A 27,155-nucleotide genomic window follows, 5' to 3' on the forward strand; every position below is an offset into this window, starting at 1 on the left:
TAAGAAATAAATAAGCGAACTCGCCCAGTGCCTTCACCTTTTGTTTCCACACCACAACGGTCGTCTGTGTTCATGTTGCGAATGACTGGCGCGCAGCGTATGTCACCGTGGCGAACGAGAAATTCAACCGATGTTAGGACTTGTCCTATCCTAAGGCTTAACCAGCGATTTAGACGGGAGGCGCTGTTTCCCGAAACCCCTTAATTAATGAGAGCACTGTGGTCTGAGGTTACCTGGGCGTACACATTTCTGCGGTGCTTCACTCGTTTAATAGATTGGACCGAACTCGAAAGTTAATTAAGGGAACGCTTTTTGAACGCACTATACCCTAATCTTCAATTAATCGTTTACCGTAACGCACGCGAACGTTGTACTATAGGATTCCATTGCAGCTGTGAGACCATTATCTGCGGCCTGTAATTAAGGGTCTCGGCAACTTCCGCGAACACTCAAATCTCTTGTGCCTAACGTTAGTCAAGGGGAGGGGTACATAACTTAGAATCGAAGAAGGAAACGTTTCATGTTTGCTTCAAGTTTTAAACGCAAAAGAGGAACTAGGGGAAGGAAGCACGAGAAGGTCCCGCGTGATTGTATTCGTTCGGGGGGGGGGGGGGGAATGTTTATTCAGAATAAAAAAGGGAAAGAAAAGGAAGGAAGGAAAAGGAAAGGGAAGAACACAAAACTACAATTGAAAAATCACACACACGGTCACACAACCACAAGGCATTGACAAGGTTCGAAGCGTGGAGAAAGATGAGGAGCGCAGTTCTTTCGGCAATGCAAGCGTTGTGAGTTGTGACCCCTATGGCTACCATTGACCTCTATAGAATTGTCATCCCAGCGTCACTTAGGAAAGAGATATCCTTCAGGTTTCATCACAAACGTATAGTCACATGACAAGATCAACACCAAAAGCAGCACCCTAGAAGTAAATGCTATAGTGGTCAACTCTTGATAAGGACTTCAAAGAGTATGCTCAGCGCTGAACTATTTGCCATTTTTATACTCGGCAATTATTCGGTCAATTCCTACTCGACCCTGTTACGTTTTCATGGCTTTGGATAACTTAACAGAAGCGATGGGGGAATCACCGTGCATGCTGTTTAACGTTTCGACGACCTTCATACCACCACACGACGTTCATTGTTGTAATGCACCCGACCCATCGCAACCGCGAAGCCGTTGGCTCTTTATAGCTTTCTTCTCTTTCTGAACGCACTACACTCTATATATATCTACCTGATTTAACGACAACATAAAACCAGATATCTGTTCAGATCCGTGGCATGTGTCCCGAGAGGCCCTATTATACTCACAAATGCCATTACAATTCCATTCCTGTCCGCTCTATCGTTGTATCTACGTGACGCTTCAGGCGGAACTTCGGAACTTCGGCCGGAAGAGGCATTGTCGCATGACAAACCTGTAATGACAGAAGATGTCATAAATATGTTCCTCCACATTCGAGGGGCACGAAATGTAAACACTAGCTGTTGTGGGAAACTTTATCCAGGACGCAGGGAACTGATCAAACAACCTTGACACTCTTGAAAACGTATAGCAGTGAGAAAAGTGTTTGTGGCTGAACATGACGCGCCATTCCTCAGCTGATGTTTCAAGTGAGATCATATTTGGCGGGAGGGCACACCTTAACCATTTGTTGGAGCGTGGGACACCGCCTTTTTTTGAAATTTTCAGAACGCTTCGTAACATTTGAGCTGAAAACCATTCTTCCTGTCGACAAACTCGTACACCAGGGAATGGACCTTTTTCACACACGCGTCATACCCTAGCGGCTCTCCAGCGAACCACGCTCGGAGCGCTTCAAAACAAATCCACGTGGATAGCACGAAGGACCAAAAACGGGTTCGGAATGGGACGTACGAGCTCGCGCCGTTCGTGCGGTCTCCCCACCGGTGCTCACTTCTGTCGTCCCCATACTGCGCCATCTAGTGAAGACGGAGATAACCCTCTCCGGCGCCTCAAGGTCATGTGCATGCGCAGAGGCCGTTGTGAGAAAGGTCCGTTCTCCCCATAAAGTGCACTGTTCCCCGCCTCATCCTTCTAAGTTCTTGACTACTACAGGCGTGGTCCTGCGGTCCTCCTGACGTTGGATTTGCAAACGGCTCGCAGAAAGGTGCGTCGCAGCGCATTGGCTGTCACGTGGTGAGCGGTGACGTCATGGGTGACGTAATCGAGCACAGCGATGTCAGGATCAATGGTGTACATTCCCTATTGAGAGAACTGTCCGCCTGGCGAGCGTGTGAAGCGAAAAAATAAAAAAGTTTCTTGTGGAAAATTCCACTGGTGCAGCGCCGAAGAGTGGCTAATGGCTTGATTGTGCATGTTGCATGTTACACTGGCCGCTTCAGTGCAGCGTGTGTCGCGTTTCATTGGTCATTCCTTTCGCTCTTCCTTCGTTTCGTGAACGAACCCTCGCACACTACACTGCGCTGCACGAAAACGACAAGCGGAATTCGCCAATATAGTCCCATTCAATTTCTAAGTTATCTGAATTGTACCGTATCACGGGCATCTATAGGTTGAGTTCCCTGTACAAATGCAGTCAACGCGCGTTCGGGTACCTTTACGCACTAACTGAGTATACTGCTACATTAGGGAGATTTAGTGCATCGGACGCTATCGCCTTTGCGTATGTAAGGGATAGCTTTGGTGGTTCTGAGCACGCGCAAAACATAAAGCGAGCTTCGCGCAATGCGCAGATCCACAACGCTATCCCTTACGTGCGCAAAGGCAATAGCGTACGGTGCACTAAAACTCAATATTTAACGATTTGCGCCGCAGAACGGTCTGCGTATACGCTCTATGTATCATCGTACACGATCGAACAGCAAACTTCATGGAGAATGACACGTTCCAGGGGCCTCACGAACCATGAGAGGAACGCCTTCCTTTTGTTCCCAGCTTCTTCCTTGCGAGTATCGAACACGTCACGGTCTGTTATAAAAGCCATAACTTTGCCAGCCCTCTCACCGTCCTTTCTGCTGTAATCTCGTAACACAAGATTAAGGTAGCAATTTTTGCTCGTTTGGTAAATGGCACTATTTATCATCAAACCATACGAGAACGAGACACAAAGTGCTTTGTCTACCAACATAGGGCTTGTTAAAGGAGGAGCCTGCCTAATTTATTCTGCGTGAAGGAGCAATGAAATGACAACACAATACTGCTCGAAACCTCGTTTCATTTATCGAAATATTTCGTCGAAATATTTTCGCCGAACGGTGTCTTTTCGCCAGCGCAGTTTCATATATAAACACTCCATTAATGAACCGGTCGGCGCCTCCTTGGAGTCCCGCCCTGATCTCCTGGCATGACGTAATAGGGTCCGTGTGACGTAGCATCAGTGAAGCGAGCAGGTGCGAGGTCTCCTTTCCACTGAAAATTGCTCTGTTCCTGACACGGAGAGGCGCTACTTCTTACGTACTGTCCATACGAAACGTGTTTGTGTTTACTCCGTATCAACGAACGCAACACTTGAGCATTCTCGTTGCCAAGCTTTCTTTGCGAGACCGTCGTCAAGTATATCTCGTCGACAAAAAAAAAAAGAGAAGAAGAGCTCTTTGATGATGCTGATAAAATTAAGGGTGGCAAAACTGCAATCTTGATAAGTAACGGACGTGAAAATGAAGGACGTAGACACTTAGCGTCAACGAGCCACTTTATGGACTTTTGGTTACGTTTCTGGTTGAAGAACACATGTTTGTCCTACGTATTTCTGAAACACTTCACACATGTGCACCCTACAGTTTATAAATGATTTTCTACAAGGAAGTGTCTAAGGGCCTATATATGGTCTCTATGCTCGAAGAAAGAACTAGTAGACTTCGTCAGTGACATATAAGCTGACGTCACAAGCTTTCCACGCTGTGACTGGGAGGTGATGTGTGTCAGAATCCCCGCTCCGGCTGTGCTGTCTGAGGTTTTCCCTGGGTTTTCCGAAGACTTTCAAGACGAATGTCGTCACAGTTTCCCCTGAAGTCGCCCCAGGACGTATACTAACCCCTCCCTGTCCCCCACTCCTTCCTGCTAACCTCTCTCCATCTGTCCCCGTCTGTACGCCGCTCTTAGCAACAGTTGCTTCGCGGCGCTAACACGAAATTAAAAATAAAAACGAATCCCGCATAGCTCACTAAATACTTACCACCCTTTCAGTCGAAGCAACCAAGGATGATGATGACGATGATCACGTGGGCAAGAAAAAGGAAAACAAGGAAGATGCACGTGCCCCGTTTGTTTTCCAATCAGTTCGTAATTCATTAGTGTGGCTCTCAGTATAAACAGGGCAACACAGGAGAGAAACAATTCCGTCGGCTCGAATGGTGTGCCCGCTAATTCTGTCCCTCTACTTGTGGCTCAGAAAGAAACAATAGAGAGTTAGAGAGAGAGAGAAAGAGAGAGAGAAAGAAAGAAGAAACTTTGTTGAGCGCGTAAAGCAAAAAAAGTGTTGGGGAAAACAGTAATTGTCATTCGAAAGCCCTCTTTGAAAGCGCTCGCTTTTTGAGCATGCTGTATATATGCATCACGAATACACGCCTTTCTGAAAAAAAAAAAAAAAAAAAAACACCTTGGCGAGTGTGCCTGCTGTGTGTGTGTGTGTGTGCGTGCTTGTAAGCAGCCTTGTATTGTTTCTTAGCATGGAGTAGGTTCTTAACATATCAGCCTCCCGTGCTCAATGGTTGCCGACGGTCACAGTTACGGTGCAGCCGACATGCGAACTAGTCGGTTAACCAGCGGCATGGCTGAACGGGTTAAGGAGTCACGCTCGTTGGTGGTACACTCTTAAAAATGAACTTCACCGCATAGCACGCTCCTAGCCAACCATTATCTCGAATGATATCGTTATCTGCCCTGATTTGTTGAAAACGGGGGGCGTACGCCATTTCTGTGACACTTATGCTGTTCATAATTGTCACAGAAAAGGCGTCCGCCCCCTGTTTTCAACAAATCAGGGCAGATAACGATATCATTCGAGATCATGGTTGGCTAGGAGCGTGCTATGCGGTGAAGTTCATTTTTAAGAGTGTAGCCAAGCTCGTGCTGAAGACTGGGAGGTGGTGGGTTCGAATCCTACCACCACCGGCTTGCGCTGTCTCAGGTTTTCCCCTGGTTTTCCGAAAACTTTCCAGACGAATGTCGGCATAGTTCCCCTGAAGTCGGCCCAGGACGCATACTAACCCCCCTGTCCCCCACTCCTTCCTGCTGTCCTGTCTCTATCTGTACGCCGCTCATAGCAACAGTTGCTTCGCGGCGCTAACACGAACTTTAAAGAAAAACTAGTCCGTTAACTGTAACTTGCATCCCAAGCGAAACGTTCCCGCGTGGCAATGAAGTAAAAGAGAACGGATCCCCGAGTGTCAGGAAACAGCTTTAGAACAGGGTGCTGCCCTTGATAAAGGTTCCCCACTATGCATGCACAGAAAGCAAAAATTGTGTTTTATGTGTAATGACGAATCCTTATTTTTTTTTCGGGACCCGCAAAGCTCTTGGGTTTCCCTATTCTAACGCTCTCTCTCTTATCTGTACTTGTTGCTGAAGCGCGTCTCGCCAATTGTCGTTGTCGACCGCACTTGCATATGCATGACACGAGGCTTTGTGTTGTGCTACACGTGCAGTGCGCTCCAATCCTCCGCCGACTCACGGCTCGTTCCCCATTATCATTCACACCGTCTCTTTCGGTCTAACGGACAGCGGACACAACAGGTCACTAATCACGAGGCGACCTACTGAAGCCGTATCCTTAACCATTTATATAAGCCGTTTAATTTCCCGAAGGAGTCCCAGGGACCGGAAGCTTTCCGACCGTCGGAGCGGAGTACGTTATCATTAATCCTCGCCACAATGACAGCCTCTTTTAGCATTCTCCACGTGTTGGTCGATGTAATGAACGAGTACAATATATTGTAAAGTTGTCGTCAAACAGGCTATTTGCGCTACATGAAGTATATTTTGGTGCCCATGAACATGTTAAGGTGCGGCTCATACGCCACAATAGACTAGCAATAGCACATAACACATAACCAACAGTCAGTACGATTATTACAGTCAATACGATACACGTGGATACAACTAATAATACAATACAATCAGCAAATACGATTAAAAATCGATTGTCGATAATATCTGCATTGTTTTATAGCCTTTGACAGTTTCGACGAACCTCTGCTGGGTGATATATATCAAACACTGATAGACACTGGGTGATATCTATCAGGGTCAAGGTAGTGTCAAGGTCATGAACAATGCAGGAACTATCGACAGATCTTCACGTCGGCGTTGTAAAAATAGCATTGGACACTGTCTAGTGATAACCGTAGGAACGCGGAGAGAAACACGGGACAAACATTCGGGACAAGCAACATTGGCGTGACGCAATGGCATGCAGTACATGTTAGGCTACTGTGCCGGTCTAGATAGCCCGCAGCGTATCAACTGATCTCACGGCTGGCGGTGGAAAACCTCGTGCAGGCCTCTATATAGAGATATACGAATGTTCAGTGTCCGCGTTAAAACCTGCGAACCGAGATTTGAGCTCATGTTTAAAAACTCCTCGCGCAGGAAGAAGTAATCCGAGAGGGATTGCCCTTATCCCTGCTCATAAGCTGTATGATAACCAGAGACCCGGGTGTAATATATTCGCTACGCACGTGTGGCAAGCATACTTACCGGCAATGCTCTCGTGTGCTGCGGCGGAAACACGCTTCACGGAGACTTGACTGCGCAGGATTTAATAGGCGATGTTTGATATTGATGATGACAGTGATGAAGGATTTGCCTCGCTGGACAAATATTATCACGAGCGATGCTGCGGTGGTCGGTAAGCGTGTTATTTTTGGCCAACCAAGTGTCCTGAGGGATCTATAAAACGTGCCCTGATATGTAGAGGGCCCATATCGTTTAACGTCCCTCATGGGAGACTACCTTCCTGGCCATATAATTTGTGCACGCTCCTAAATTGTTTCTCTAAAAGGGATCGTTAGAACAAACTATATTGAATCTGTTTTAGTTTTTGCTCTGTTACGAAGTCTTGACTGTAGTTTTCTCAAACCAAATACAATTCCCTGAGAAGGTATGACAAATGCGTATACGAAGAGGGAAGTCAAGTCCTGTAGATCACATAAACAAAATACAGAAGCCGACACTGAAGATTTTTGTTTAAGTTTAATTTGTACAAGCTTTCGCGTGGAGGTCCACGCTTCCTCAGGTACAAAGTGAAGGGGTGACACACATAAGTATATATAGTATAGACACTGCTGTACAAAGAAAGGGAAGGGGGAAAGGAGATATGGTGCCACATGTCTGTGTACAATGAATAGCTGGGCAGACGGATAAGTGACCTCTAACCGTTTAAGAACAGTAAAAGGTGTTGTTGTGAACAAAAAGGCTCGCCAACCCAGTTTCGCGGAAGGGGGGTCAGGAGTATGGGAAACGAGTGGCCCAGAATGGACAAAAGGGAAGGTTACGGATTATCTAACGGAGTACCAGACGATGACTGAAAGTGGGGATTCAAGAATTGTGCACAAATAAATATAGATATATAGCTACTAAATTTACATAAGCGGATATAACGAGCCAGGACTAAGATTCAGACCATTTGGTGTGAGACACTTGAGAGTCCTACTTAATTTCGCAATTCAAGTGTCTCACACCAAATGGTCTGAATCTTAGTCCTGGCTCGTTATATCCGCTTATGTAAATTTAGTAGCTATATATCTATATTTATTTGTGCACAATTCTTGAATCCCCACTTTCAGTCATCGTCTGGTACTCCGTTAGATAATCCGTAACCTTCCCTTTTGTCCATTCTGGGCCACTCGTTTCCCATACTCCTGACCCCCCTTCCGCGAAACTGGGTTGGCGAGCCTTTTTGTTCACAACAACACCTTTTACTGTTCTTAAACGGTTAGAGGTCACTTATCCGTCTGCCCAGCTATTCATTGTACACAGACATGTGGCACCATATCTCCTTTCCCCCTTCCCTTTCTTTGTACAGCAGTGTCTATACTATATATACTTATGTGTGTCACCCCTTCACTTTGTACCTGAGGAAGCGTGGACCTCCACGCGAAAGCTTGTACAAATTAAACTTAAACAAAAATCTTCAGTGTCGGCTTCTGTATTTTGTTTAAGGTATGACAAAGAAAGGAATGAATGGATGATGACGAGCTCTGTAAGTAAAGAGAAAATGAAACAAGAAATCTCAATGAGGGGAGCCAGAGGAAAACTAGTAGAATGCAGGCGAACTGGTAACACAATATGAGACTATATAAAAAAAAAAGTCTAGCTTTTTCAAGGTGCAAGTTATGCTGCCGAATTGTTAAATCTGATTGGAAAAATAAGGAGCCATAACACAGCTCGACACAGCAAAGAATAATATGTGCGAATACACGGGCGAAAGCACGGCATCTGCTACTGCATCTACCATGCACTGCACCTGTCGTGGCTTTTCTCTTCTACTTTTCCTTTTCATTTCTCTTTGTCTTCCCCTCTTCTTTTGTTCTTTTCCTTTTCTTATCTTCTTTGTAGAGTGCAGTTTTCTTCTTCTCCTTTCCTTTTCGTTGTGGGCACCTGGCCGTTTACTTAGGATTGTAAGAAACTTCCAACTGTACTGACATCGTTCAACATGAGCCCTAGGTGGCTGTCCAATCGGGCACCATCCCAAGCAGCACAATGTACTGAAAGTCGAGTGCAATAGTGATGGACGGTATGTGTCTTATACCCCTGTCACACGGGCATTTCGATCCTTCTCGAATCCGACCTGCATCGAACTTCCCGAGCACGCTCGAGTTTTGACGCTGCTACACGGCCACTCTCAACGCGCATTGAATGGTTGACCTGTGCAAATGAATAAACGGAACTCATTAATTTCGCGTTTCCTATATAACAGCGATATTAGTGGTAATTTATCGTATACCGATGTAAGCATCATTTGTAGCTTCGCGCGCATGTCCGTCTTAAGTTATGACAGTTAAGTTATGACAGGGTCGAGGATGCAAATGGCGGCCGTCGAGCCGTCTTGAAATTCTCAATCCTGTTATGGGAACACTCTTGAGTCAAGCAGGATCAAAGTTCGATCCTGCTTGGAAGCGGCCGTGTAGCACCATCCGATCTGCATTGGGTTCAAGCAGGTTCGGTCGAGCAGGATCGAAAATGCCCGTGTGACAGGGGTATTATCAATGTTCTTTCGTTTCACGAGTCTGTTCAAGGCCTTCCACCTACCCGTCCACCCCCATTGCACTCAACTTTCAGTACATTGTGCTGCTTGGGATTATTTTTTCACTGACGCAGCGGTCCGCTTGTCCCAGGTGCTATCCCCCGTCAAGATAACGGGGTTCATAGATAGCATTTTGACTGCGCCCGACAAAGGGCTCTTCCTGAGTTACCATGCATCATCGCCCTATCTTTACGATCAATTTTCCAGATAATCGACGGCACTTGGCAGGCGAACGCATTAAAAGGCCTCGAGCAGATATGGCATCGAACTTTTCTCCTAGAGCGTCGCGGCTGCCTGTCCTTCCTTTTGAAAATGTACCTTCTTGCTTTTGAGCACTTAAAAACGAGACATCAAGGCGTTAAAAATATCCATGGGAAATTATAATTGTGGAAAAACGCGTTGGGTGGGGGTTCTATGTTTCTGTTGTGAATTGGAAACAACGATGAGCTATGCCGCAGATGGTACATGTCGCAAGGTACCCGAGAAGCTCAAGGTTGATCTCGCTGATGGATTCGAAAATTGATGCTCATTATTTTGGATCGTAACCTCAGTGCCACTTCCATCAGCTCCATAGGTAGCTCTCCTGCTTGATGACAATACACACATTCATGGACATGGTTCGCTTGGTATGGCCCAGTACGAAAAGCACTCCCTCCTGGAGAGTGTTGTTATCTAGCTTGTATGATTGTAACGTGAAGTTAGTGTCTGTGAAAACGGGACTACCTCCATAGGTAGTTCTCCTGCTTGATGACAATACACACATTCACGGACTACCTCCACAGGTGGTTCTTCCGCTTGATGACAATACACACACATTCATGGTCATTGGTGTATTTTACAAAAAGAAATCTTCGAAGTGAAATTTACTATTGGTAGCCTCGCAGTAATGAACTACGGCAGTGGCGCTTTTGACCGGTCTATAGCGTGTCTCTCTTTTCTAAGAAGGCCGATGCCGGTAGTATATACCTCTACCGTGTCTGCAGTCTAACAACCTCGAGAGCTCAACGAGCAAACAGAAGTAGGCGTTGGCGATTCCTTTGCTCGTGCCGAAGGGCAGCCGAGGAATTTCCCGGAAAAGACGTGTGTAAATACGTATATTAAACGATTTTCTGATTCTTTTGCTTTTCTCTTTTTATTACTTTCAGAGTACTTTTCGGAGGTGGAACTTGAGAAGATTGCTTCCTTGAATAAACAGACTGTTTTTCGTTCGGTTGCCAGACGCATAAGGCCACCTGCACTGAGCTCGTTTCGAAATACGGTACCATCGTTGTTTGTGTTGCCCTCCATTCTGCCCTGTTTCCGCTGGGCTGAATGCTTCGAATTTACCGTGTTTATTTATTTTATTTTTTTCTGTTTATTTACTATTTCCCTTCTGAACACCTTTTTGATTTCTCAATAGGCGATTTCAGAAACTCCGAAACTGCAACGATGCCATGTTATTATGGACCTCACATATCCTAAAGTCGTTTATCCAACGAGCATTTACGTCCAAAGGGTCTTTACGTCCAACGAGCCGTTACATCTAATGCGCCGTTACATCCACGGATGGATGTAACGGCGCGTTGGATGTAACGGCTCGTTGGACGTAACAACCACAAGCCCCCTCCATCGCCCAAGTCACGCGCATCGTGCAATTCGTCGTGAAAAATGGTTTACATTCGTGCTTGCCTACCTGCTGCTCGAAGGGAACACCGAAACCGTCTGCGCTCTTCTTCTGTCTTACTCATTCAAAACTAAATCCCAAGGTGCAATGGAGCATTCGCAACACAGCGCTCTCGGGGGGGGGCCATCCATGCAATTTCTGAAATCGTCTAATTGAAACCCAGAATTCGAGGTTGGCATTCCCCGCGAAATGTAGAGCTGTGCAGGCAAAGCACGCTTCTCAGGATCGCACATATACACTGGTTCGCACGCATGTACAAACCACCTCGAAAAAAATGGCTACGAAGCAAGTGAGCTGGTGAAGATGATGCACAATGTAAAACCCCAAGACTAGGGAAGTTTCAATACTTCGAGATAGTCGAGACTTCGTGTTTGTATCTGTCCTTTCGTGTTCCCTAGTCTCGGGGTTTTACATTATGCAAACCACCTTGCTTTACTTTTCTTCTTTTTTTCACGAACATGGCACGTATGAACACGAACCATCTGAACTGACTGCTATAGTGAGTAAACGAGCCTCCTACAAAACATGTTCAGATAAAACGGTTGTCGGGGTAGTATCCTTTCGGTGCTGGTCCCGGGAAGAGTAAAAAAACAAACAAAAAAACATGAACGTCGGTGTTGCTGGCATTTCCTCTGCAGTGGTTTACAAGTGGGTCCGGTGCGTACCTCGCTTTCAGCTAAAGGAGGAAGGACGGAGATACGGAGAAGGGGGGGGGGGACATGGTGATGCAGTGGTGTAATCGGTGGCTTGGGTTTAACCTACGCTTGCATAAAAATACAAAGGTGGGGGATATGTGGTCAGAAAGCTCAGCTTAGTGTTAAAACACTCCTGCAGAAATCTCAGAGTCGTGTAGCATATGTTATTAGTGTAATTGACCGCATACCTTGCTGTGTGCAGTGGTTTCTTATTCACATGAAACTGTTGCGCTGTTACCTGTATAGAATTGTCATTTGTTATGCAGACAATATTATAAATATATGTATATGTTACATAAAGATATACGTATCTTATAAGTTATGTCGAAAACATGGAGATGGTGCTTTCACACGTGCCCTGCTACTCAGCTTGGAACCCGCTTCTTCATAATTGCGTATCTGAAGACAACAGTGCGAGAAGGCGAAAAGCGTGTTGTTCGAAATTATACATGGTGAAAGAACCCACAGGGACAAAGCACACTGTCCGCGTGTTTGTGCTTTGTGCGTGTGCGTTTCCCCAACCTTTTTTTTTTTTTTTTTTTTGACGTATGTGTTTTTGAAATTTATCTGTTGCTTGATTACTAAGTTAACGTCTTTCCTTGTGTTTCTGGTAAATATTCCGGAATTGATTTATTACTACGGTAAAACAAGTCGCTTCTGAATGGGACTCACACTGCACTTGCTTTTGCAGTACCAATGGGACCCCTGATAATCAAAGACGACAACGGGACCTTCCTGAGAGACATCGCTGGTCCTTATCGTGAAGGCGATACTCCTGCCTTTACCTGTGAACTAGCTCAGTGTGAGTAAAATTCATCACATATTCATCTTTAATTCATCGTAACGAAGAATATCGTCATAGAAGTTGCTACTTGCCTTTGCTGCATAACGCCCAATTGGATGTTCTCCGTAATGCTGGGCTGGCGTGGTTAATGAAGGGCATGCTCTGCATTTTCACCAGCTTGCAGAGCAAATAAGAGCCTTCTTTTTTCAATTCTTCGAGGCAAAACTCACCGGCTTAACAGTGATCACCTTCCAGCTCTAAGTCTAAAAAAAAAATATTCCTATGTCAAGATTGCAAGATTTCGTTGTGCCGTCTTATCCAGCGTGTCCGCGCTGACCATGACCATAATTTTATAAAATATGTTTTTTTTTAACTACAATAAATGGCGATGTATCCTAGATCTAGTACTGCACTTTATTGCGCCGCACTATCAACCTCCTGTGGCGTTGTCCGAATTAATTTTGACTAACTAAGGTTGAGTATCACCCCTGGCGGTGAAACACCCCCATCATCATCATCATCATCAAAATAAAGTTGTTGTTGTTGTTGTTGTATTTGTTCTGTTGTTGCTGTTATGAGCTATACAGGCTCGGCGCAGCGACAACCTCTGTTCCTGTTGGAGCGCTGACGCCGTTGCCATCTTCAGAAAAAGGATCTAGCCGTTACACCGCGAGGAAATACCCCCTAAAAAAAAAAAAAAGAAGAAGAACACAAAAAGAAGACAGCAAGAATAGGGGTCATTTTTGCCGCAGTGCCAGAAGCGCGCACCTTGTCCTATACCCTTAAACACGAAAAAGAAAACGGAGCAGCGTTCGGCAATTGCATTGTCTTCCACGAGAAATGTGAACCCATCATTAGTCATTCCTTCTCTAGCTGCATCAGCATTCAACACCGGATGACGTAGACGAGCTCTGGTGCTTTGTCCGAGCGGCTTTGGGTTTCCTCCTCATTATTCTAAGAGGTTCGAAAGGAGGAAGAGGATTTGAAGGGAGGGTGTCGGATCCTTTTCACACCAGACGACGTAGGTGTCATCGGTTCCATTTTTCACACGTACGGCTACCGTTTTCAACAAATCAGGGGAGAGACCTCTGTCATTCGGGATGATGGTTGCCTAGGGGCGTGCTATGCGGTGAAGTCTTTCGCCCAGGCAAAACGACCGTATATGCTGCGGTAAAATTATTTCACATCGCGAATTGCAGTGCATTGACCGTAACAGCACGTGCGATTTTGTTTAGAGGGCCTTGATCCATAGCCGTCGAGGTAGACGCAATAGCGTGGTCCAATACAGAAGAAAGAACGAAAGTCTACGGACGGGATCCGTCATTAACATAGCAGACGAACTTAACGTAGCCAATATGGCGTCCTCACACGGCGCCCCCTGGCGTAGAACTTTCAGTTGCGCATCAGTTGCAGTACTCTGAAGCTATTCAGTGACTCTAATGCTGCACTTTCTGTGCTAGTGCAGCGAGAGCAAGTTGCACTAGGTTCAGTGGAAGTGCAGCTTTTGCACTTCCACAGTATGGAACGGTTCCGTTATCTACGGTATCTTGCCAATAACCAAGCAACGCGACATCGCAATGCCATATGGCTCTACTGACAGCAAAACATCACGTGTTATCAGACATTTATCTAAATGTAAAACAAATTGAGGTGCCTCGACCGACGCCCTCTCTTGGATGGATGTTATAGAGGGTAGCAACTACTTTTGCGATAATCTGTTTGATACATTGATATGATTCGTAACACATAGTGTCTACATAAATATAGCTATAACGTAGTGATAGTGTAACTGGAGGAGCAGATATAGAAGATACCTCTGCCCTGATGGAAGGGAACATGGGGCTTGCGGGTGGTGCTGTCCTACCTTCGCACTCTATCGGAGTAGATGGAGAGCAGTACAAATGGAGCAAGGACACTCTTGCGCTTGTGGCGGCCCGTGTGTGATGACCAAGACGTGCCTCTGCTGCCACGATGGCTACGGCGCTGGCACGGCAGTTCTACCGGCACCGCCCTAGCGTGAGGCCACGACCATCTGCCCGCTGGGACATTCCATCATCGCCGGTCAGGACTCGTGTAGAGGAAGACCATCGTCCTCTAGATTTGGTGACCCGAACTATGAACACCATGTTCGGCGTAATTCGGCCCTATGCCATCCCAAATTTCTGCAAACCCACTTCCGAAGCCATCTCCGAAGGTACGGTGCATCGTTCTACCGAGGAACCGCTGGGCGACGACGTCAATCCACCGTGCCTCCACTCATCGCAACCCAGTTCTACCGGCACCGCCCTGGCGTGAGGCCACGACCATCTGCCCGCTGGGGCACTCCATCATCGCCGGTCAGGACTCATGTTGAGGAAGGCCATCGTCCTCTACACGCTGTTTTCGCAATTGACTCCGAACGCATAACTTCCTTGTCCTATATTTTCCTTTGTCCAATCTCTTGCCTTTTCCTATGTGTATCGGATACGAGAGGAAGGACATGCGAGATATTTCTTTGCGGTGTTCACTTCCCGGAGTGCACTCTGCGCCACAGCGCGAAATTGGACAGCTCACCAAACACAAGGAAGGCTCTCAGCGAATGCACAGGCCAAAAGGCGCGTATGACTAGATTGACTAGATGGATGGGGTGAACTGACCTTTGTGGAAGGAAAGCCTTAGCCTCGGCACTCCCAAATGAAAGCGGAGAAACTCTCACGGTTTCTGAATTAAACACTGTTTAATTCAGAAACCGTGTGAGTTTCTCCGTGTGAGTGTTCGGAACACACAATAATCAACGCAAGGTCATCATCATCATCAACAACAACAACAACAACAACAACAACTAATGAGTAATGAATGAATGGTAATGAATGAGGTGTTTCATTGTCAGATCCTACACTCTAACGTTGAGCAAGGAAGTAAGAGGAAAGCGAACTGGTGTAATGAACTTGTGGGTAACGTTTCCTTGAGTTATGGGAAGACACGAAGACAAGAGATACGGAGGGACGAGCTGTCTTCTTCGTATTCTTGTCTTTTCTCTCTCTCTCGCCTTTTGTGTCTTGTATTCGTGTCTTCTTCGTGTACTCGAGTAATTGTTACTTGCAAGTTCCGACACTCTATGTCATTGCTCGCGGCAATCTGGTGAAGATCCGCAAGATATAGGGAGTTTTATGAAACAGTGAGCGTCCTCCGATTCCTTTTTCGTAACGCTATCAGCCAATCAGCTATCAGCGTAGCAATAGCTGATTGGCTGATAGCGATACGGAAAAGGAGTCGCAGGGTGTTCAAGGTTTCCTAAAGCTCCCTGTTTTCTGTATCGCGTCTTTATTTTCCTTTCTTACTCTCTCTCGTGAGTGGCCACTCTCATTTTCGTTTTAAAGCGATATCCTTATCTCTTTTCCGTGCAGATGGAACAAACTCTGGTCACTCACTTTACTAAAGCGTATCGCTCGCATTAAATTTCATCAAAATGAAGGACAATAGCCGGCCTGTAGTTGTACTCACGCAGCACTTCATCTGTACGGGGCCTTACACGATCATGTCACCGTCATCCAGCACTGTAAACACTGCTGAAAGCTGTGTAGAACTTTCAGAGTAACTTGGGATTTGAAATAATCCTTCGCCACACTTTCAAATCTCGTATTTTTCGTTCCTTCCTCGCCGGTTTCCGCATTTAGCTCAAACCAGAGAGCGTCGTTCTATTCAGCGTCGGCTCTCCAAAATATATATGCTATAATGACTTTCATCTCTAGGGAATTTCTCTTGCGCCCTCTGGAGGTCTGTATAGGTCGTCGGAGGCACTGAAGTTTGTCAAACGAGTGAAGGTTTCATGGTTTAATTACAAATCCGTATAATTTGTAATGAAGCCGAACCAGCTATATCTAATGCATACTTATGAAATAGCAATAACCACAGAAAGTCTTCCAAGTATTAGCTTAGTTTACCGTGATTTTCAAGCACGCTTACACTAGTGGGTTCCCACATGAACGAAACAGCAATGTGCTCAGAATTTTAACACCTTTCAACACAATCAATCCTTGAAAGGAAGCCCGGGGTTTAGTGAGTTCCATTAGAGCATTGTATTTCGCTCATCTAACGTTTGCATTGGCCGCTGGTTGCATTGACTTGTTGGCTCCAGAGCATTTTATGTCATTGCCTCTGAACGGCACCTTTACCCAAACGCAGAGTAACTTCGAAATAATGTTTCAGATTGAATGAATGAATTGAATTTTTCATGGCCCGTTTTCTCGCAAGCAGTTGACTACAACGTGACCATGACGTGGAGCTGCGATGGCGACCATTGTGGAACGCAACCGCCGACGATCCCGACCCCTACCGGGGGGTGGACGAGTACGTTGCAAATGGGTACCCTTCGCAGACGACACTTGCTAACAAACGTCACCTGCGAAGCCAACAGCAATGTCTCAAATCCAGTCACTGTTTCAGTGCTTCTGGAACTGAGCCGTAAGTACGTGCACCGTTATGTGTTTCGCTGCCAGTCCTGTGTGATGCGCTAAGACTAGCTGCTGCTGTTGCTGAAGATGATGTCAGGACAGCAGTGTCCTGTATCAAAGCCACGTAGATACAGAAAGCATGCTTAATGCCTCCTCTCACTGCCTATCACATAGCCATATAAAGTCAGGATGTCAGCCAATCGCGGCACACGATTTCAGACACAGGCTTGCTATGGCTACCAGTGGCTCCCCATGCGGCTGATGGCGGCTAGTCTTCACAGCTACGGACGACGAAAGCGCAGTCGTGATTGGTTGACTCTTAATGACTACGTCACATCGTTTAAAGGTACTGTAAAGCAGCGCCGATCAAATGTCATTTAGTGTAGCTATTCGATAGTCCAAGCCACCAGGACAAAAACTGCGTAAGTTTCATTCCAATCGACGGTGCAATTAATTAGAAAATTACAATTAAAGATTACGGGCAACACTGTACTAGGTATTCGAAATGATTCCGTACTCCTGCCACATACGGCGGCAACCACATTGCAAGCGTATAACACTGGGCCCGACATAACAATCCACCACAATCCACCCTAAAATCCGTCCCTGCAATTCACACAACGATCCACATCTGAGGATAAACGGATAAGCGAACTGAAATGAAATGCTGAGCCGTTGAAAAAAATATGTCAGACGTTGAAGAAGCCTGACAGCGTCGGGACTTGTTTGTTTACAGAGGTTCACAGAGAGAGTTTGCTCGTTCAAAAGAGGCCGCGAACAGAAGGAGCGCGCAGGCGCAGTAGAGAAGTAGGGATAGCCTCCATCCCACAGCGGCCAGCGCTGGGTTACTTCGCAAAAAACACTGTTAACAGGGGTTTCAGAATGCATAGGTAAACAGGGAAACTAATAATATGGTTACTAAAATAACGAAGTTCCGATGTAATAGTGTGCAATACCAATTTTCAGTGTTGCCCGCTGTACAGGGGGTTGTTTGACACCAGGCGTCGCACCGCTCCACTACGCCGCATTTTTCATGGCAAATTAAAAATATTTATAGCGTCTAGGCACATCACCGGCATATCATGCTTGTCTGCTGCTTTACAGTACCTGTAAGCGATCAGGTTTTGTTTGTCTGGGTGTTGTTGTCTGTGTACGTGGTTGAAACTATGGATTGGATTAGGTGGATGCGAGAAAAACAGAAATGGAGCGTCCACAAATGTGGAGTCAGGTATTCCTGGGATCTCTATTAACATTGATTGCAATTTATAAAACAATGTTAAATGCGACAGCATCTATGGGCGAAGTTTGTTATAGTCTGGTATTCGATGGAACACATGACAAGAGTAGACGCCGGATGTTGAGGGTATGCCGGAATTCCCTCTCTGGAAAAAGGCGAAAACCTCACACCCTCATAACCAATCAGAACACAGCCTTGATAAAAGGAATGCCGCGGTCGTGCGTAAGGGGCGTCTGGACGGCGCCTTTGTCCTATGAGCGAACTCTCCGATGTTTCATGAAGCAGGGTATATGTAGCAACGTAAGCCCTGCACTGAAGGGGTGCTGGGAGATCGCGTGTGAGAGTGCGGCTACAAAACCGACGTGAGAGAGGGCACGCATTCAAATATCACACCGTGGTTGCAACCATGCCACGCCGGCGCAAGCAGTGTCGGACCAGGAACTTCTCCAGTTCAAGCGTAAGCCTGCAGAGGCGCAGCGACAACTGCGTGGTGACGAATGTGTCGTAGAAGTGGACAACAAGGATGCCACCCCCCCCATCGTACTGGTATACATTACACCGGGGCCTTCTAATGACAAGATCAAGATGTTCCTTCTAGCCAAACACTTCTATTATTCTACAAGCAACATCTTCAGAAAACTTGAAGGAACGCAGCGTGCTCATGATTGTCATTGGAGACTTCTGCAATATGGATGTTACAGCGACGGCCACGTTCGTTCCAGTGGTGGTGGTGGTGGTGGTGGTGGTGAAAGGGCTTGCCGTTGTCGGCCTCACGTATGCGGGCAACTTCACGACTGACGCCCTGGGGAAATGTGCGTCCTGGGCCGACTTCTAGGGGAACTGTCAGACTTTCAGACACATGTCGGACAACGTTCAGACACATGTCGGCACAGTTCCCCTAGAAGTCGGCCCAGGACGCACAGTTCGTTCCAGTTCGAAACTATAGTGTCATTTTATTCCTCGTAGACCAATGACCACGGTATCGAAACTCACACGCAAAATAGTGGCACATACTTTGTCTGTTATTCGATGGAACACATGACAAGAGCAGACGCCGGATGTTGAGAGTACGCCGGAATTCCCTCTCTGGAAAAACGAGAAAACGTCACTCCCTAAGAACCAATCAGAACACAGCACTGAGAAAAGGAATGCCGCGGCCGTGCGTACGGGGCGTCTGGACGGCGCCTCTCTCCTCTGAGCGCCGCCCTCTCACTCCTCCGCTGAGGGACTGACGTCACGCTGCCAGAGCCTCTGTAGCTACGGAAGCAGCCCTGATCTATAAAATTCGTCTGTTCAATATCTAAGCACTTTTCGCACGAAAAAATTAGCCATATAGATGATAGGCATAGTGATATCGGTTTCATAGATGGTTTTCCGGGGGCGACAGACCCTTTAAGAAGTCCAGGAACAACTGCTTCGCGGGCTTTATGAAGGAAGTTTTGCATCTAGCCAGTGACGATAAAATTCCCACAACGCGCGCAGGAAGTGTTATTTATTGTGTCTCCGTCGGGGGCACAGTCAAGATAGTGGTTACCAAGTACGACTTCCGTCTCCACAAGGCTCAACTGTCCCTCGTCGGAGAATGCCCGCGATGAGCTTATAAGTGCTATCGCATTTCAATGACAATCTGCACAGGGATTTCTGCTTTAATTTTTGCGTTATCCATTGCGTCTGGGTAGCGTGTAAAACCTACAACGAAATCTATAAAACTTACGAAGATCTTATTCTGGGGCAGATATTAGTCGACAGATGTCTTTCTCGCCATTCACATGTGTTTCGAACAAAATAAGAAAATCGCGATACTGGTTTAATGCCGTATGAGTATTCCTGTTCATATATTCCACCTGTACCTCAGTGATGCCTCTGACGGTCACCGTCCAAAGCTGGCACCCTACCATCATTGCCGGGCTTCCGCACGAAATGGAGTGCACCGTCACCGGAACGCGACCGCCTCCGAGGATCACCTGGTGGCTGGAGGATGAATCTCTTGAAGCCGTCTACAGCGACGTCTCCCCAGACGGGAACGTGTCTTCGAGCGTTGTCATCATAACACCCACAGCAGAAGCCGCTGGGAAATCGCTGGAATGCCGAGCGGAAAATGCACGTTTGCCGCAGTCGCCTGTCAGCGGATATTACATCATCGGCATTCCAAGTGAGTTTTGATCCTTTTGCTCACTTTTGTTGGTTCCGATTTGTTGTTTGGATTGGATTTGTATGTGTTTGGATTTGAGTTTGGTGGAAGAGAATACCTAGCCATTAACATACGGGAGGAGGCATGATATCTGTAGGAAACTGGACTTGGACTCCGACCGTTAGCTTAACTCTTAGCTTAGCGCCCCGGAGTACTAAAAAAAGTACACAACAAAGATCTGTTTTGACGCCTCAATGAAATGGCCGAAATAGACGAAGAAGAAGCGAAAGTATTCGTAAGACATCCTAATCAGCATCTGCATCGGTTGTTGGGCTCTCGTGCCCTGGAACAAGGGGTGAAGACGCCCGCAAGAAGCAGCAAGAAGTACAAAATATTATTTTTTTTTTTTATGAATCCGGTATTGTAAACGGCGTGATGAGAATCTTGCACGTTTTTTATGAAAGTTGAAGACCTTATGCTCACTGAAAAATTATTGCCACAGTGTATGCATCGGATATGGCACTTCAAGGTACATATGTACTGTGGGTATACAGATAAAGTAGACCCACATTTTCGCACATAGCGCGTTCCCTGCATACCGTACGAACGTCCGGTGGCGCAAGACGGTGCATTTATGCGGTGCAAATCGAGAAAAAAAGAATCGTGGTAACCAAACTCTGCGCAATAAAATCGTTAGCAATGTGAACTTCGCTCCGTGTATTTGCAGTGTAGCACAGTTGCAACGCCCCACCGCTGGGGGTGCCACCTACACAGAAACAAAACGAGATCTGGTACGCCTAGCGGTAGCTAGACGCAACTGTGCCGTGATCGCCATATTGACTTCTGTATAGGAAAATTTGGATGCACGGAGAGCAACGTTTGCGTGGATAACTTTTTTGTTACGTGGAGTTGGGTTACTACGATTTTTTGTGCGTTTTTACCGGATAAATGAGTCATCCCGCGCTACCGGAAGTTCATGCGGTAAGCAGATCCCTTCATATTCCTATATTTCCTTACTTGGTAATTGAAAAGCATCTGACCGAGAAGGATGATCCAGGCAAGGAGAAAGACGCAGAATTCGCTTCACGAGGATCGGCTGACGACAGGCATCATGTATTGCATGAGCTAACTGATGAGTTTGATGTATAATTTGTTGAATGTATAATGGCGAAATAAACTAATGAAGAAGCAGTACGGCTAATTTTTCGGGCTAAAAAATAAATGTTCATCTTCCAGAAGGATTTCCACATGTGCTGCAGTATTTTTGACAACTGTTAGCTTAACATGATCATCGTGTACATTTTCCCGTTTCTGTGCAGGGTCCAAAATAAATTATAGCGTCAAACATTTTTACCTTTTTCACAACCACTGAGCCACGATGTACTATATTTAGTACATCCCGCCATCTTCTATACTCGAAAAATAGTAACCTCGTATTTTGTATTTTTGGGTTCGTTGGACGGTATAGAAACTAAATCAGGTCGAAAAATATTCAACTAATATTTGAAAAATCCAGGGCCGAAAGGGCTAACTGACTAGTCCCCAAATTTCCCAGCTTCCGCCAAGTCAAATGGCCGATTATGAAGTCGGCCTAGGGTGACATGAAGACCACGTCGTTAATTGGTGATTATATCGAGCACAGCAAAGCGAGATTGCGTTGGCTACCTTCTGCTTCTCCGTATGTGCGGCGGTATGGCAAATTCACCTTTCCCATCGTCTAAAGAACCACTTGCCCAAAAGGCACGGCCAATTGATGCCGATTCAATTGAAATTAATCAATCAGGGGTTCGGCTGTGCGCGACAAACGAGAAGTAATGCGGAAATACAAGGTGGGCTCAATCCCGGCAAGAAGTCGTTTCCGCACAAACCATTCACGTCTGTTTCGTTATCACATATAGTAGTAAAAATTTAAACAAGTCAAACATTGAAACAAGTAATAGCATGCAATACATAGACACAAACAGTCTTATATAAAACGACGAGGAAGCAGGCGAGCTGGTGGTCACGGTAAACCATGCCAAGAACCCTGAGGTTGGTGAGAAAAGGAGCCGTGTTTTGAGGTCGTGTCGTGTCTGCTTTTCTGCCCAATCTCGGGAATCTATAGCAACGGATTACAAACAATCCCTCATCCATATGGATCTTACAGAACAATGGAATTCGAAACTGCTCACACCTTTGTGGGTTACGTGGGACCGAATAAACGCACTTAATTAAGTATATTATATATCGGAGCACTCACGGATACCATTATATCCCCGAAGCGACGCAACCGGCCCTTTGTGCCGAATTATTCACCATGGTCGGTTAACGAGTTCAGCTCTACAATCCGCAGCTGCTGCAATGCCTCGCTTCGAACGATACCCGTCAAATCCCCCTCTACTCACCATGACAGAGGCGCGTTGCCAAAATGGGGAGATAATTGAGAATCACGCCAGAAGCTTTGTTGGCGGTTCTACGCAACCAGAATGTCAATAACGGATCTGGTAGCGATAAAATATCTGAGTGCTATTACGTGCTAGTCTGCATGCACAACGACTGGCTCTATATTCTTTCTGACAGGACTACACTCTAAGAAAAAAAAGGAGTACTTTTACTCCTTTTGGGGAGTAATTGCATTGCCACAAAAAATAGTCCCTTTCGGGAGTAAATGCACGGTAGCAAATGAATGTCACAGAGTGAAGACCGCATTTCACGCGCTGTTGTAAGAGTCCCAGGTACATAATTGGTGCGCATGCATGAAAATACTTTGAAGCAAACCGTCAACCGTGATATATCGAGTGATATAAAATCTTGCGCCATACTAGGGCACAATTTGCGAAGAAAGATGCGCTAACTGTTTCTTACTCTGTGTGGCTGGAAAATTGCTACGTTGTCTGAGTTATACAGCCTTATGTCGTTCAAATTGACCAGGGCCACATATTTACGTAGACTGTCGCATTCAGGAGACCATTCGCAAAGTTTAGTGACAATTTGCAGTCCTGGGGAGTAACTGTCGGGACTAAATGTTGCGTTGGGGGACTAAAATGGGGAGTAATTGCAGACTAGGGGAGTAGAAGCTGCAACTACTCCCCGTTTTACTCCTTTTTTTCTTAGAGTGTAGGAGGAGCTCTGTCAACCATACATGGTAAGGTGTTAGGCTTTTAATACATAACTTTTATGTGAGCGGCATATAGTATTCCTAACGTATACAGCTCCATGAGGGGTAACTCAAAAGACCTAAAAGTGTGTATATTATACAACTTTCGATGTCGTGTAGCTTCGCCGCATCAGGATGTGACACGACAGGTGTGCAGAAAATGGTAAAAAGTTTCAGTAGTGTTGCTTGCTGGGTTAGTTGGTACATCGTTCCATGATAGATAGCAGCAGGCGAAAAGACGGGAGCACAAGAGGAAGGAGTAGACGGGGAGCAGTTTTATGGAAATGAACATCGCTTCGAAGTACAGCGTTATCTCATCAGCACCTCCCTCTTGTGCTCGCGTCATTTCGCTGGTTTTCGCTAATGTAATGCTAAAACCTCCGATAATACTGAACATAAAAGTAGAATGCAAGCAAGCTGGTGTAGATGTGAGCAAGCTTGAAAGAAAAGAGAGACGCAAGACTATGTGCTTGTGTGCTTCTATAAACAACTCCCTTCCTGCATACTCTCTGTGTATCTGTTGTTGTTTTTTATCTATCGCTTTTTTTTTCTCTAAAGCGCAAGAAAATCTTACCTTGTCCGCTAACAACATTCGCGATACAATATACAGCTAGCTGTTTTTGTTGTCTAGTCTATGGAACGAAACCCTGCCAAGTTATATTGTGTGCTCCGTGCAAAAATATTTTAACAAACGAACCGCATATGATTTGTCGCCAACGACTTTGCTCCCACGAGCTCTCTCTCTCAGTTCAAAGTTTCTCACCTATAAAACATCGAAACCACCAATGCTACGTGCGCCAACGTGAAATTTCGACGACGCCACAAACCCTGCCCGCTGTCGCCTCCATCTAGTGTCAGACTTTTGTAACTTTTACTAATAACGCGCATATAAATGATTAGGCTATCAAAGAAAAAGAAAAAAACGGGAACCTGGCACGCGCAAGTGGTTCATTTACTTACTCTGTTGCAGACATGCCGCACTTGGGGCAGTGCAGGACTCCAGATAATTTCGACCAAATGAGCGACAGAGATCCCACACACATGGTGCTGAAACAACAAGTACATGTAGCGCTAATGGCTGAGGAAATTTGCCACTTAACACGATGAAAAAATTGACTATACCTCCCCTTCCAATCTTACTCACCCTGCTTACTTTATCGCTAACTTTGCCCGATGTCAGAATCGAAAACAGCGCATAGTTTATATGTGGCACTGCAAACGATCAGGGGGATTAATTAAAGGAGTAGGTATGGGTGAGCGTAGTGCATGTGACATGCGTGTTAGCCTCCGCGGGAACTAATAACTGACGTTTTTTCTGTGGCGCCTGTTTGTGGCGAGAAGTTGCGCTAATAGCTCCGAGCTTCCGTGTGATTGCACAATGTGCTGCGAGGCTGAATTGGCAATTAGTATAGTATACAGTATTGGTTACACGTTCGTACAGGGTAGGTACAGGTTGGGACAAAAGTTTACGGAACACGCGAGCGACGTACCTTTTCTTCGGTGCGACACCCTGGCGGCTGCCCGAAGCGGGTGAGTTCACTGTTTCGGAGGGGTGGATGGATGCGCTGTTTGCGACACGCAGTGGTCGCTCCAGTGTCGCTTGGGTGTGCCTGGGAAGTACGAGTTACCGCTAGGTGTCGCTCACAGCGCACCCTTCCATCCCTCCGAAACAGTGAACTCACCCGCTTCCGGCTGCCGCTAGGGTGTCCCACCGAAGAAAAAGTAAGTCGCTCGCGTGTTCCGTAAACTTTTGTCCCAACCTGTACGATATGTTGAGGATGGGATGAAGTAGTATATACTTTCCTGCGTTGTCGCGCATATGACGTGGGTATTACCCATTGTTCGTGGCCATCGTCTGCAAGGTACCGTGTGAACTTGAATCAATATCACAGCACAGAGTGCTTGGATGCAGACAGTCCACTGTTCTTCGTTCATAGTCTCCAACTAAAATATCTTGGGGGCGCGGGAGCAGGGGAGGAAGTCGATTAAGTGAGTGGCGGTTTAGTGCGGGTCTAGTCGTCGAGAGATCGCGAGGCTGAGCGAAGGTCGTCGTGGACGAAGAGTCAAGAAGAGCTGGTTTGGGCCGGTCGACGGAATCTGCGTACTCACGACCACTGACGGAAAGACGACGCCGTTTTGAGTCAAGGCATGAGCTGTCATAGCGAGGATGGAGTTCTTTTTCCTATGGGAGTCCCGACGAATGAAAACGTGGGCGGTTGTCTTGAGCTCCGGGGGCAATGAAAGTGTGACTCCGTTGAGTAGGGGACGGAAAAATCAATGGCAACCGTGGCCGAGGGACCTGGGTGAGAATTGCTGGTGTATCCGTGAGGTCGGAAGAAACGGTAGATAGTACTTTAATGACCATGGTGGTCTGTAAAAACGAACTGACTATATAGCCCTGTTCAAGCTGGGAACGGTATTTTTGGTATCTTTCTGCCTGGTATTTAACAATCAGAAATCAACACAGTGTTTGAAAGGTTGTATGAAGTATGTCTTCGGCTCGTATTTGCTCTTGACCAAGGTTATTTTCATGTTAAATGTGATAACAGTATATTATAAAGTTCTACTTCAGCTTCGGAGATGCCGTTCTCGGGGTGAACACTATACTGGGTGTTTCACGAAGATCCCCGCATGAATAATTCGCGAACAGGTGGCGCCATCGAAAACATTTCCGTTAAATAAACATTCTAGCTTTTAAATTTTATTTCGCACGCTTACGAAACCTCTGTTTTCCGTATCGGGACCTTCGGCGAAAAATATTCCGAGAAAAAAAGCCGCGTCGACACTTAGTGATTTTTTTTAGTAATTAATCGGTTTCGGTTTACATATTTCTTGCGCGGAGCAGTGCATCAAAGCGCTCTTTGGATCAGCTATCCGGCTGTCAATTTCGTGTTCATCCGCCTACGCTTTATATTGGACGTAAACTTATGGTTGATTAAACATCTACGTTCCCCAGAGTGATGTACGTCTTTGAGACTGTACAATGTGTCGCACTTTCAACAAATCGAGGACAGATCACCGTAGTTGTCTTGGGAGCGTGTTACATGGGAGAGTTCTGGTGACGTCACGCGAGGTGATCAAGCCGGGCCGGTGTGGCTGTTTTTGTAAATTTGATTTGCGCAGTGACAATGCAATATCTTGGATTGTGGGTCCCCATAGGCTGCGTGATGGACGAAACAGGAATCCCATAGCCACGTTAGATGTCATTTCCCTGCTGTTTTAAGAAAAATGAAAAGAGCTATCGTTTCAGCACCACACTCGTACATTAGCGAAGCAAAGCCAGCTACGATTCAAATACACACACACACATCAAGATATCGAAGCACATATAACGTGAAACCTTCAGAAAATATCCATGGGTGTGGATATGGCATTTTATTGAGCTGTCGTAGCTTTGCCTACAAAGCGGGGTAACTGAGAGGCACGGAAGAATAGCTCTATAGTAGAATGAATGGAACGTTTTTCTTTCTGTCTTTTTTTTTTTCAGGGTTACGTAGGTGCTCCGTACAGCTGCTTTAAAAACGCCCCTTTCTTTGACGTGCAGGCAAACCCATCGTGGAATTGGAGCTAGGTTCGGGGCTAAATGTCAGCCACATCAGCGAGGGTATGGACGTCTACATGGAGTGCACCGTGCTGGCTGTTCCCTCCGAGTCAGAAGTCGTCTGGACGCATAACGATAGGACGCTGGCGGCTGGCACCTCTGCTGGCATGCTAGTCACTCCTCGCTTTCTCGTCATCCGCTCGATCACGAGAAAACATCGTGGTCAGTATGTCTGCAAGGTCGCCAATGACGAGGCAGAAGTGGAGAGCACACCGCTTGTTCTGCGTGTCAACTGTAAGT

At 46.2% G+C, this 27,155-nt stretch overlaps 1 protein-coding gene across 1 annotated transcript in view; it reads left to right on the top strand.

Moving 5' to 3' along the window:
* The window catches only part of LOC135399006 (synaptogenesis protein syg-2-like), a 211,261-nt gene that overhangs the window by 178,979 nt on the left and 5,127 nt on the right, over nt 1–27,155 (top strand). Inside the window, exons 3-6 of the mRNA XM_064630633.1 lie at nt 12,285–12,395; nt 16,614–16,820; nt 19,903–20,199; nt 26,859–27,149. Coding sequence (XP_064486703.1) covers nt 12,285–12,395; nt 16,614–16,820; nt 19,903–20,199; nt 26,859–27,149 — 906 coding nt within the window. The remainder of the gene's footprint in view (nt 1–12,284; nt 12,396–16,613; nt 16,821–19,902; nt 20,200–26,858; nt 27,150–27,155) is intronic.

Source organism: Ornithodoros turicata, chromosome 6, assembly GCF_037126465.1.
Source record: "Ornithodoros turicata isolate Travis chromosome 6, ASM3712646v1, whole genome shotgun sequence".
In the NCBI taxonomy this organism is placed as follows: Eukaryota; Metazoa; Arthropoda; class Arachnida; order Ixodida; family Argasidae; genus Ornithodoros; species Ornithodoros turicata.